The following is a 14,529-nucleotide window of genomic DNA, read 5'->3' on the forward strand; positions in this document are numbered from 1 at the left end:
ATTAGAAATTTTAATTTTTAAAGTTATTTATGGTAAAATTCCTGTTTTGTTTATGTTAAAAGAGTATACTAGAATAATATTTATACAATTTTTATTAAATAACACCACTTATGACCCCTAGTTCAGAGTGGTACTTATAAGTACCATTGGGATAAATAACGTTGCATTTTTAGATTTGAAGACAGTATACAAAAATGGCAAAGAAAAACGTTTATACAAAAAAGTTGTCTAACTCATGGTGGCACCGTTTATTTTGGGCTATGTTTAAAATTACATTTGTTAACAGCTACAATGTATCCAAGCACTTTTTAGATTTAGGTTCTAGCAAAGATTTGCTCACATTTAGGAGAGATTTAACTATGGGGCTAATAAACATGTCTCCTTTACAAAAAATCAGGAAAAGATTGTCTGATGGATCATTAAATCCTACAAAAAGAAGAAAGTACAACTACAGTGTATCAGACAGTGTAAGACTTGAAAACCTTGGTCGTCATTGGGTGCAGTTTCAAACACGCCGTGAAAGATGTGAACAATGCAGTTCAAGAGGTATTCAATCAAAACCCTATTCCTAAAGTTTTTTTATGTTACAACGAAAAAAAACAATGTTTTACTGAATATCATGAAATTACTTGGTAATAAAATTTATTTTATTTTGTACACTGGAGTTTTTTTATTGTCGTAAATATCCCAACGGTACTTCTATGTACCACTAAAAATAAATTAATAAGAAAATACAATTTTGCAAAAACTCATTTTGATAAGTGATAGCACTATATTTTTAAATCAGAATTACAAAAAACATTTAGTAAATCTAATAGATTTCTGGTCTTGGGATTTGAAGGTACCAGAATTTAGTAGTACTTACAAGTGCCGTAAGTAGACTAAGAGTTAAAGCAATTTCTACGATTTCCATAGGCGTTAAATGCCTGGACGAATTTATATGCCTAGAAGTTTAAAAAACTGCCTGGAATATTCTGACACTTAAAATAATTTTAAAGTTATTCCAGGTATTTTAGGCAATTTATTACGATTTCCAGGCATAAATATCAACTGCCTGGAATAATATAATTATTAGTTTAAAATGCCTGGAAGATAAAAAAGGGCTTTTAACTATTTGGGAACAAATGATAAATGACTACGTCTTCTGAAGATGATTAATGTTTATCAGGCATTTAAATTAATTTTTGACTTCTTCCAGGCATTAAAAATGATTAATTATGAGGTTCAGGCATTAATATCAACTGCCTAGACGAATATAACAATTAGTTAATGACAATAATTTATGGCATTTAAGAAAAAGTTCTAAATTCTTCTTACAGTTATTATTAACGAGGAGGATCTACAATATACAGTTCTGAGGATAATCTCATAGAGATCGAAACGTCGACAAAATATATAATTGATCGATTGAAGTACTTTTTTTGGGCATATATCCAACGAAAGCAAAAATAGGTTAATTTCCTAACAAGAAGCTCTGTTACATTGTGTATATTTAAATTATTCTATATATTCTTTATGTACGTAGTACTAAATTATTGATTCTTCGGCCACTTTTACACATTGATAAGTTTTTATTTCTCATTTTCTTTGAGTAATCGAGAATTTAAAAATATAAATAATTCATGTATATATTCACCTAAGTGATTCCTCCAATTTTGTCATAATAATTTAATGTTCCGTTCATTGAATTCAGTAGAGTTCTTAAGTCTCATTATTATGTTTGTAATTAAATACAAAATTAAATATAGAATATTCAGTTTTTATTGATTTTTGCTTAAATCCTTTTTATAGCTGGAAACTTATTCCAGAATTCCCTAAAGTGGCTCTGAAATATTCTAGAAGATCAAAATTCTATAGTTCCAAATTTCAAAAAACTGTACTTTTCATTGCTTTCCTTGAAATCTGTCAACATTTCCCTAATATTCAAGGCAACAATTTAACTAACTATATATTTGAGCACTAATAAACGTAATAAAAGTGATAAACTGCAAAAAATTCCGATATAAACCGCCGCAAAAAACAACATCATAATAACCATTTGGCCGCAAATTTAAATTAAAAAACAAATATATATATAAATAATAAACGACGTTTACGTAGTTGAGTTTAATTCTGAACACATCGTGTTGATAATTATTATATTTGTATATATTTTTTTTTCTTCGTTCTTTTGTGAGCTCTAAAATCGTTTTAATTACTACTAATTATTAATTTTTTAAAACCTTTGTTAGAGGCGAGGGGTGGGGGAGTAAAGGCGACTTGATGATTAAAGAAAAATAATGAAGGAAAAGGACGCTCAATACGGTCCTGATTTTGATGTCAACTGTCAAAATCACAGTGACAATTGACGTTTGGTTAATTATTTACTTGTCCTTGGTCATTTGACAGGACCGTGCTAGTCTTTTTGCAAAGGATTTAAATGTCTACAGATGTTCTGGATTAATAAGTACACTTATACAGAGTTCACTTAGTAATAATTACGTAATCTGGATATATCATCCTGAATATTATATCAGTCTTATTAAAGACTTTTTTAAAGACCAATCAATTAAGTGTTATGTATTTTCCTAAATCAACGCTGTCTTTGCGAAACTATTAACAAAATGTCAAGTGTCACTTTTATTTTTGACAGATGACTTAAGCCATAGGATTCACATTTTAATAAAATAAATTTGGGACTTAGTCTTTCTTAATTAAAAAATATTTAAATGTTAATGTCATCTGACAAATGACGTTTGGCTAATTCGTTATATGTCAATGTAGCAATTAAATTGTGTTTTAGCCTAACAACCTAACATTAAAATTAATGTCATTTATTAAGTGACAACTGAAGTGTGGATCATTGATTATATGTCAATGTCATTAAGCCATTTGTTTTGGAAAAATGGCGTCCATCCAGAAGAGAATTGGTATAGTATGAAATCAAAGGCAAAAACTAGATAGATTCAAGAGCCTGGAATAAATAAAATATTAAAAAAAATGAAGTATGATTATCAGATGTCAACGAAAGATTGACAGGTTAATGGCCAAATACAAGCTGTCATTTTGACTATTGACAGATGAAGTTAATATCGGACGCGTATTGAGGGATTTTTATTATTTTAAGAAAATACACATTTGATTTTAATGTCCTTTGTCAAAGTAACATTTGGCTTATTAATTATAGATCAATAGTCACTTAATCGGTGTCTATCCAGAAAAATTGCAATGAAATAACATGCCTGGAATAACAGTCAAAAATTGTCCAGATCGTGCAAAAAATTAATTTTATTCGCATTAAAACACAAACTTTGTGTTTTGTTTTAAATTATTTCAGATAATCTTCTTTTAAGAACTTAAAATAAGTCAAAAAAAATAGTACGACCCTGTAAATTATACTGACGTATAATTGACCATATGACATTGACAGAAAACTCATGGCCTAAATGTCAGCTGTCACATGACTTTTGACAGATGACTTGAAAATCAGGAGCGTATCCACGCCATATTTTCCAATAGGTAATTGTGGATTGTGTTTTTTTTTAATTGAGTTGAATCTGGCGTCAAATAAAACTCAAGCTTTTGATTTTATTTTTTTTCTGCTGACGTTTCCGTCTATATTAGACCATCCTCAGGGCGATGAAAAGTGAAAATCATTCGTTCATAAACATTATACTTTATAGTCATAAAAAGCGTAGTAAACCTCAAAAATGCTTATAATATCCAATGATCTTTTTGCTTTAGTCTAAAAATAATTAATTAACTAATAAACAACGTCTTTTTAGACTGTAGCAAAAAGACCATTGCATATTATTATAAGCATTTTTGAGGTTCACTACGCTTTTTATGACTATGTTTATGGGTAAAAGGTTTTCACTTTTGATCGCCCTGAGAATGGCTTAATATAGACCGAAACGTCGGCAGTAATAAAATCAAAAGCTTGAGTTTTATTTGACCCCAAATCCAACTCAATTATCAAGAGCATTAAAGATTTTTGGATCACAAAAAAACCAAAAATCCACAATTTACTGTTACGCCTATTGGAAAATATGGCCTAAATACGCTCCTGATTTTAAAGTCATCTGTCAAAAGTCAAGTGACGCTTTTTATGACTATAAAGTATAATGTTCATGGGCAAAAGGTTTTCACTATCGCCCTGAGGATGGATTAATTTAGGCCGAAACAAGGCCCCAGATCCAACTCAATTAGCAAGTAGCATTAAATTGTGGAGAAACTTTAGACGTTCCTTATTAATAAAAAAACTGGACATACACATTTTATTCAAATGTCACCTGTCATAGTGACATATGGCTGTCAGTGTAATTTTTCTTAATTTCCTTGACTGACTATTTTATTATTAGAATAAATTTTAGATGAGTATTTAGAATGAATGAAAGTGCCGCCCTTTTCCCCCGTAGTCCCCACTCATAAACCCTTTGAGCAACTCCACGTACCGACGCACATCAGACACACCGACAGACCCCTTCCACCATAACATTTCCATAACAACAAAACCCTATTTTGTATTATTATTAATATTATTGAAAACCCCGTCCCTAAAACGTTATTACTTCCGGACGACGACGACGACGACGACGACGGCGCTGACGACGTTTCGCTTATTACGACATCATCAGTCAAAAGGCATATACTAATAATACATGTATATACCTCCTATCAGCAACACTGGTCAACTGTCCGATGAACTAAGGCGTCTATATTATTATTAATTCCTAATTTGAAAAAGTCGTTTAAAGTTATCAAGAGGAGGCGCGCGAGCGTCCATAAAATTACGGTCCACCGAAACAACAAAAAACAATTTAAATTTTTTCTAGTCCTCGAGGCACCGGATGAGGCGGCGGCTGCTGTGGGGGGCGGCAGATCCACCTCGGCGGCGGTGAGGTTCGAGTGAGGCGCCGACCCCGGGTCGTGCTCTTCGGGGGGGCACTGTTGGCAAAAAAACGGCTCGTCGCCCGTCGAGTCGGTGTCACAGTACGGGGGCGGCAAGTCGCCGCCGTATGACGGGGGCGGCAGGTGGCCGCCCTCCTCCCCCCGTCCCGGCGTGCCGCAGTGGGTGTAGCAACAGTCTTCGTCTCCCGTGGTGGCGTTCGTTCGGTATTCCAGTCGTGGGATTTTCGGATCTATATATAATAATAATAATAATAATAATAAACAGATTTTATTTAACAGCATACAATAAAAAACATACAGGGTGTCTCACGACGAATAGACGCGATCAATATTTCGGAAACTAATCATTCAAAAATTTTGAAAATTTGGCAACAGGGCACAGTCGATGGGGGCCACACAACTAAAATATTTTGACAGTTGTGACGTTTCCGGTTATACCGGAAGTAGGTGTCAACTTCGTTATTTAAAATGGAATTATATATTTTATGTATAATGTCCTATACCTAAGTGTAACCGTTTTTGACATATTTTTAATTTCATGTGAAAACCTATGTTTATAAGCCCTAACATAATTACCGATTACTCCCTTTCAGTAGCCTTTATTTATTGGTTAGTTTTGGTTTTATTTGAGAGGAAGGACCACTTTAACAGACTATTTTAATATTTAACTAAAAAAACGATACAGGGGGTCAAAAACTAGCATTAAAAATTAAAATTAAAAAATCATTAATAATAATTAACCAATAATTTCTAGAGATTATCAAGTCAGTCAAAACAAGCAAGTATACCTTTATATAAATTTAAAATACAGGCATTTATAATAACCTAAATTGGGACCCTCAACCAAGACAAACTACGAAAAACTAGACACTATAGATGAAAATAATAAACTAAACGTAAGTAGAACCTGTAACGAGTTAGTCATTTCGTTACCAAGTCATGTGAATTCACCTTTAGGATCGCACGCTCGATACTCGATACGTATATATACGTGTCAATTATTATGGAAGGACTAAAGTACGCCATGACAGAATCCTAAATCAACTTAAAGTACAAAATAACAGCAAAATAGTTTAAAAATTATAAGAACAATTAACATATTTATAGGCTAGAGTCTAGGCCTGCCTGTAATAACTCAAATTTTTATATTCTATAATTTAAAAAAGCCAAACATTGCAATAAACTTAAGAATATACTCGTTATTCTCCCGCATTCGAGAAACATCTCGGGGTGTACCTAGAAACTTAGAATAGCGGTCTACCGAATATATTTGAAACCTTTGCCGCTCGGTGGACGATTCAGGTCTGATTATTGGCGCGACTTTTAAATCTAATTAAATAATTATAAACAAATAAAGCGTAATTAAATGTGTAGAGTGTTTTAATACGTACCTCAACAAACACCAATAACGCTACAATCAAACTCTTATAAATTTTTGGTGTGTCAAAATCAGAGTGCATTCTGAAAACTGATTTTTTATCTCTAGTCCTATTATGACTGAAATTTGTATTTGTTCCTCATACTAACAAGTTCATATGACGCTTTTAAGAAATTTTTACCCTTAAAATGCACTGTAAATAATTAGTAATCATACTTCAAAGAAAATGAAGCAATTCAAATAAGAAAAAACGGCCCCTTTACCCTCGCGAAATTCATTAAAATTTCAACGGTTATATCGGGTTATCTTAATGCAAACTGGGCGATCCGACGGGGTTTAATGCATTTTTAACCTCTCGCTCCTCATAATACGATCCCGTTTAATTGGATACTTGAAAAATGCCCTTAATAGAAATTAAAAAAAAAAAAACGGGAAATTAAGTCTTCATTAGTGGCGAGAAACTTTTAACTTTATCGGGATATACGATACATCGGCGGTAAAGTTAAAATAGGATTTTTAGTCGAGGATTTATTAAAATTTACTATTATTGAGAAGAAAAATAAATATGCTAGAAATATCTCTTTAATATCTTTAAATTTAAGGCCTGGTGGTTTTAGAAATTATTTTTATATGACTTGGGTATATTATTAGGCATTTAATTTAAATGTTTATTGGAAATTGTGATATTTCTTATAATTTTATTGTATTTATTGTTTATTGGATAACAGTACTACACATGTACACACAGGTGTTTAGTCATCTAGGTGAGTTGCTGTTATTTATTAGTTTGGAATATCGTAAATTTGTCTGGGTATTAAATGTTTCATAGTAAATTTTTTGATTGGGATAAACACTTCGGATATATCAGTTTGGTTAAGCTTTTATTTTTTTTGTGTATATATTAGATACTTAGATAATAAATGGGGTAAATACAGAGTTACTATATTTACCAAAATAATAAATATAATTATTATTATTAGGTAGGTTCTGGAATCGTTGGTCCTTGATGCCAAATGGATCGAATATTTAAGATATTACGGGACAACTTGGAAAAATAGTCCTGTAACGGTTCGATGTTTTTTTAAAGGAATATGTTTTAATTAATTATAAATATTTTTTTGGGGTAATGGATTCTTATTAGTCAGACCTTTTGTAATCAATAGACTCCTTAAGGCCTTAAACATGTATGTACATGAACTATATAAAAAAAAAGGAAACGAGAAAACGAGAAAATCCCTGAAAATCGCGTAAGTAATTTGCACAAAATTGAAACTTCGGCACAACATGTGTTACCGGTGAAAATAAAGGGGTGGCATTTTGACGTCCCTTTTGATAATTGCTTTATTTTAATATCAACCCGACGCCGCCGCCGCCGACGACGACGTCGACGTCGTAGTCGTCGTTCCGCTAATTTTATTAATGTGTTTTCTATATCCAGCCGGCAGAAGTTGGATCGTATGTTTGCCGCTTCGAAATTGAAAATTCGCCCAAATTTAAATTTAGTTTCACGATATTATGCATAATTTTAATGAGCGCGAGGCACGTTTCCTTTTTTTCTTATTCGGTGTAGATTCTAAACAGGGTGATTCAAAATTAAGTGCAAAGATTTCAAGGGTGTTTTTACCAGTCAAAAAGAAGGTTTTTTTCATAAAAACGTATGTCCTAACTTGTTTCGTTTTCTAGATACAGAGTGTAAAAGTTTTTTAATAAAAATTATGAAGATCAGCTTTTGTATGTATCTGTTACTTAGGCTTAAGTTAAATTTTGAAAAGAATGAATATAAATATGAAGCATTGAGGGAAAAACTATTCTATTAATAATATTTTAATGATTTTTTCTGTAATATTCTCAAGTCTACGTTGCTCGGAACCTGATGAATATTTAATAATATTTTACTAGGTAAACAATACAAGGAATATACGCAAGTTAAAATGAATATTCCTGGGATATTTTAAGTACAATTTCATTTTTATTGTTATGTGGTTAAACTTTTGACTTTAAGGCCTAAAATCTCAAAATGCAGGAATCTAAAAAAATTAAAGGGGCGAAATGTTTTTTTTATTTCATAATAGCGAACAAAATATACGCATACTTAGAGGGGATAGGAAAAATGAAAAGGACATCACACTATGAGGAGGTATCATGTAAAAAAATTAAACAAAATATAATTTTAAGACGTCACTATATGTTCCAGCAAAATCATTTAACATGAAAACTTGGGCATTCTGCCATTGGATTTGGAACTTTGTCGAATTAGTGTCCTTGACAAATTCAACTTACCATCATATACGAATGACGTACTGCTTAATCTAAAGTGACAAAGAAAAATTCAATTTATACCCTTTTTATGATATGGTAAACACCACTTTAAACGACAGAGCTAAAAGATAAATTTAGACATTCTGTAATCGAATTTGGCACCATTAAGAAATATTAGTCTATATATATAATATTACTACTTAATGCAAACTTAGCTATTTTAATTCCGCCTTATAATTTAATTTGGCAGTTCAATTTGCTAAAATATGTCAAAAATAGACGTAAATTTAAATTTAAGCATTCTGCCATTGAGTTGGGCACCAATGAAGATCACATGCCCCATTTCCATGATTTCTTTGACAAATTCAACAGGTAAGAAAGAAATGGTCGAATGAATAAATTAGTTAATAATTTGAATATTAACGTGTTTCTTGCATATCAGTATATAAAATGTTCAATAACTTTAAATATATAGCTTGTATTCATTTAGGCTCAAAAGAACATTTAAAGAGCATAGTTTTCTGAATAACATGCTTAACATCTTCCAGGAATATTCCCACTAGTTTTTGATATTTTGAGTTTTAAGTTAATAATTTTTTTATCAATGTCTTTTTTGGACAAAGTGCCATATCTCCGAATATATTGCTTAAAAAAAAATTGAGCATTTCGCCATTGAATTCAGCACCGTTAAAAGTATGCTAAGTACCACTTTATATAATAAACTTAACAGATAAATCTAAGCATTCTGCTATTGAATTTGGCACCGTTAAAAAGATTTAGTTGATATAGTGTTAATAACAAATTGGTTTTTTTTGGGACTAATTTAAACTCATTATGGTCCCTGCCAAATAAAATACAACAAATAAATTAATTTACCAAACAAGCCATAAAAGTGTCATTTTGTAGCAAAATAGCCATAGATATAAACTTAGGCATTCTGCCATTGAATTCAGCACCAAGGAAAGTAAAACTTGGCCTATTTTAATTATTACATTTTAAGATGTAGTAGTTATAGAGAACGTGTATTTTGAGGTTATCATAAAGCTCCAAAATCATCTTGATCGCTTAGTAATGTTAGAAAAGTTGAACTTCTTCTAGAACCAAAATTACAATAAAAAGGGGTGACATTTTCACCTAAAACTTGGCTTTCTATAAAAAAAACTCATAAAGACACTTGGAAGTTATTTTTTGATCCTAGAAGTTAAATTTGACATGTTTACGTAAAAGTTCAATTATCTCTAATTTTGCAGGCCTATAGCTCAGAATTTAGAAGGAGTAAGTATGACTTACTTGACTTACATCAGATGCTTTAGAAGATCACAAACCGTTTTCTAACCTCTTTTTTCATGAAAAATCTAGATAGTTTGAAGTCTATACTAGGCTATGCCAGAAATATCTAATTTTCAGAATATAGTAATCAATTAAATATGACGTGTGATAAAAACCTTGCCTTAAACTTAAGTTTCCTAATGCAGTAAATGCCAAAAATTAATGTTTAATTAATAATATACCGCAACAGGTGTACAAAGCCACATAATACCCTCCCCGGAAAATCCCCAATTTATCACACATAGAATCCACCCCCGTTCATATATTATATATGCGACGGTTCGGGTATTTCGCGAATTTTACCGGCGGCCATATACGAATTAAAAATGGATGTCTCGCTGTTTATCCGAATGGGCCTTTTTACAAGCCGCTGATTTTAAATTTTTCAGGTGTAATTTACCTTTTATGTTTATATACCGGCGGGTTTCGCCGTTGTTTTGTTTCGCCTCTAAAAACCGGGTTTTAGTTTTATTTTCGCCGAGGGAATTCACGTTTTCGTCCTACGAAAGAAATGACGTACAAGGGTAGTTATTAGCTTAATAGCGTTTTTTCGAAAGCACAGTTTCTTTGTAACTAGGGTTTTTGTTTCAACGGAATATTCTCAGTAGAATAATGATGCACAACGTCTTTCTTAGTTCGTTATTTTGAAGGTGTAAATTTGGCTGCTATATGGACCCAAAACAACGTAATTCTTTTTTTTTACTTAGATACTGTCTTTTCTATCAAAAATTTCCAACAAATGATCTTTATCACATAATTGGTCACGAGCGATTAACTTAATTTTTTTAAATAGAAACACCCATTTTTTATTTTATTTTTTAATTCTGTATAATATTTTAAGTATATTTTGTATACCATGTCCTATACCTAACCTCAATATTTATTAAGAAATTTGCGACTAAATTTTTTATAAACAACTATGAATTTTTGAAACAATTTATAGAAAAAACATAATAAAAAAATTAAAATAAATGTTCAAATTGTTGACAGTTAATGGTCCTGACAGTAATTAACTCGATATTCAAATTCTTGTATACTAATTGTTTGAGACCGGATTTGTTGTATTTCGGCTCTAATTCTATTTTTTAATTCTTCTAAGCTTTCAGGTTTATCAAAATAAACTTTCGATTTTAGGTAACCCCATAGATAAAAATCCAATGGGGTTAAATCTGGCGACCTTGCTGGCCATTCAATAAAATCCCCCCTTCCAATGCATCTATTTGGGAAAATGTTGGTAACGTAATCTCATACTGTTCGCGAATAGGGACCCACAATTGACGTGCCCACAATTCCTGCCCATACGTTTAATTTTTTGGGAAATTCTGTGTGACTTTCTATACTCCAGTGTGGTTTTTTTGGTGCCCAATAACGAAAACTTTGCCTATTTACAGAAGCATTTAAGAAAAACTCGCCTCGTCGTAAAAAAACCATGTTACTTAAAAATTGTGGGTTTGCATTACATTTATTCATTATTTTGCGGAGGTGATTAGTTTCAATAAGCTCCTGAATTAAATAAATTTTATATGGATGCTATTTATTCCTATTCCAATATTTTAGAGTACCAAGAATTCGTTAAATAAAAAAATAATTAAATTAATTCATTAAACCGATAATATAATAAAAAACCGATAATTAAATCGTTAATTAAATTTATTAAGTTAATATAATTAAAATTATATTAACTTAACATCCAAATTTATATAAAGATTAAAACAAAAAAATTCTAAGTCATTTTGCTAAGGTGAATGACAGCTTTTGTCATTGACGACTAGCAACAAATTAATAGGGTGAATACAAAGAGACACTAGTAACATACATGCAAAATTTGGCGAAAATCGGTACCCTAGAAAAAAAGTTAAAAAAAAAATAAGGAAACAAATATATTTTTTTTAACACTGTATCTTTTTTAATTTTAAGTTTTCGAAAAAATTATATAGAAGTTTCTTGCTTTATTTTACTGTTAAATTTATATTACCATATTGCATAAATTAATATGTACCTTAAAAATAATCACTATCAAAATCAGATGATAAGTTTGCAGTTTTAATTAGTGGCTCTACTTAAGCTACCATCATTGCATCCATGGTTCACATTCGTTGCTCTTATTCAAGAACATAACCTATTTAACATAAGCTTTCTGGGGAATGACAACCAGGCCTGGATTACCCATGGGGCTAAAGGGGATGGAGCCCCGGGCCCCGTCATTCAGAGGGGCCCCACTGTACCTTTGTCCCCGACTAGACAAAACTATTGCAGAAGCCTTTCAGAAAAAAAATAATTATTGGATTGATGTTTTTAAAAGAATTGTAGTTGTAATTAAATTTCTGGCAGAAAGGGGTCTGCCTTTTCGTGGTGACAATGAGATTTTTGGGTCACCATCTAATGGTCTTTACCTGGGAATGTTGGAACTAATTGCCAAATTTGATCCTTTTATAGATAATCATATTAAGAATTATGGGAATAAAGGTAAAGACACTGTTTCTTATTTGTCTAAGACTATCTGCGAGGAGTTTATCCAAATAATGTCCGATAAAGTACTAAAAAAGATTATAGAAGATATAATAGCATCAAAATATTTTTCAATAATAGTGGATTCGACTCCAGATTTATCGCACGTAGATCAGTTATCGATAATTATCCGCTTTTGCTCTAGTGAAAAGGGTGGGCAAGTATATGAGAGATTTTTAGGATTTGTACCTATTTTCAGTCATACTGGTAAATCCTTGTCGGAGGTTGTTATACATTTTTTGACAAAGAATACACTGGATTTAAAATTTTGTCGTGGACAGCCATACGACAATGCTAGTAATATGTCGGGGCAGTATAATGGCCTTCAAGCATATATAAAAGAAATTACAAAGGTAGCTTTTTATGTGCCATGTTTTGCACACTCTTTAAATTTAGTTGGAGAATGTGCTGTTGACGATTGCCTTGATGCTACAAAGTTTTTTAATTTTTTGCAAAAATTGTATGCTTTTTTTGGATCCTCCACACATCGATGGCATTTGTTTTTAGATAATATTGGCAAAAACCTTACTGTCAAGTCGTTAAGTACCACTCGTTGGAGCTGTAGAGAAGATGCAGCAAAAGCGTTAGTAACAAGCTATGTCCAAATAAACAGCTGCTTAAAAATTATGTCGGATGATCCATCAGAAAAAAAAAACATCAATTTAGAAGCCATGGGACTTTCTAAACAAATGATAAAAATTGAGACTCTTGTAATGGCTACTTTTTGGAGCAAAATTTTAAGACTTTTTGGGGAAGCTTCCAATATACTTCAAGAGCCAGGTCTGGATTTGTTGTTTGGTGAAAACATTTTAAAAGGGCTAATCAGAAGTGTTTTCTGTTTCCGAGACCAATTTGACTTGTTTGAAGAAGAAGCCAAAAGTTTACTACCACAGGAAGAATATGAGTATTCTATGGGCAGGTCAAAGCGAAAAAAATACCCGGACGGTAAAAATGAAATATTATTGAATGAAAGAGAAATATTTTGCACGCAGTCATTTTTAGTAATAGTAGATAAGCTGGTCAATGAATTAGAACGACGGTGTAATGCATATTCAGATCTTGCCCAGTTGTTTGGTTTGATTTCAAAACTTAGCTCTAATGTATGTTTATCTAAATCAGAAGTAGAAGAGTTTTCTGCAAAAGTAATAAGCGTGTACGCAGATGACCTAAATATTAATTTAACAGATGAGCTGGTATTTTTTTCGGAACTTCTTAAAACCTCTTCCGAAAAAATATGCAATCCACTTGATCTTTTAAGATATATTTTAGAACAGCAATTAATTGACACGTTTCCTAACATATATACATATACATATATATACATATTACCTAACATATAAGTAATTAAGGAAAAAAATAAATTTCACAAAAAATGGAAAATATATAAAAACCCATCTGATCTAAACATATTTAAACTCTTAAGAAGTCGATCTAAGGGGCTAATAAAACGTGATTTTAATAATTATATATCCTTTTTAGAGGACGAAATATCAACAAATAATAAAATTTTCTGGAAACTTGTATCTGTTAAGAGGGGAAATTCTGGCTTACCTTCAGTTATGAAATATAATAATACTGAAGCCTCCACCTCAAAAGAAATTAGCGATTTATTCTCAGAGTATTTTAAATCAGTTTTTATAGCGCCAAGTGTATCAAATAATCACCATAACAGTAACATGACACATGATAATCTAGGTTTAATTCAATTTCAACTGGATGAGGTTGTAGCAGGAATTAATGATCTGCATCCTAAAAAGGGTGCAGGCCCTGATGGCATACCTTCGTTATTTGTCAAAAATTGTTCTAGAGGACTCTCATATCCTTTATATAAATTATATAATCAATCGCTTTTACAAGGTCAATTTCCGGATGCGTGGAAGGTTTCCAATGTAATTCCTATATATAAGAACGGGCAAAAAAATATTATCTCCAACTACCGTCCAATAAGTAAGCTCAGTATATTTGCAAAATTATTTGAAAAACTTTTATATACATATTTTTTTAAGTTAGTGAAAAGACAATTAATTTTTGAACAACATGGGTTTTTTGCAAACCGTTCTATAGACAGCAATCTTCTCACCTATCTTGAATTTTTAAAGAAAAATATGGACAAACGTATTCAGATTGACAGCGTCTACACGGACTTCAGCAAGGCCTTCGATAAA

General features: G+C 31.5%; 1 protein-coding gene across 1 annotated transcript in view; it reads right to left on the reverse strand.

The window, feature by feature from the left end:
* Positions 1-1,090: 1,090 nt before the first annotated feature.
* Positions 1,091-14,529, reverse strand: part of LOC126740459 (uncharacterized) — a 77,056-nt gene continuing 63,617 nt past the window's right edge. Inside the window, exon 3 of the mRNA XM_050446491.1 lies at positions 1,091-5,120. Within this exon, the coding sequence (XP_050302448.1) occupies positions 4,657-5,120 (464 nt within the window). The 3' untranslated portion in view covers positions 1,091-4,656. The remainder of the gene's footprint in view (positions 5,121-14,529) is intronic.

Source organism: Anthonomus grandis, chromosome 9, assembly GCF_022605725.1.
Source record: "Anthonomus grandis grandis chromosome 9, icAntGran1.3, whole genome shotgun sequence".
Lineage (NCBI taxonomy): Eukaryota > Metazoa > Arthropoda > Insecta > Coleoptera > Curculionidae > Anthonomus > Anthonomus grandis.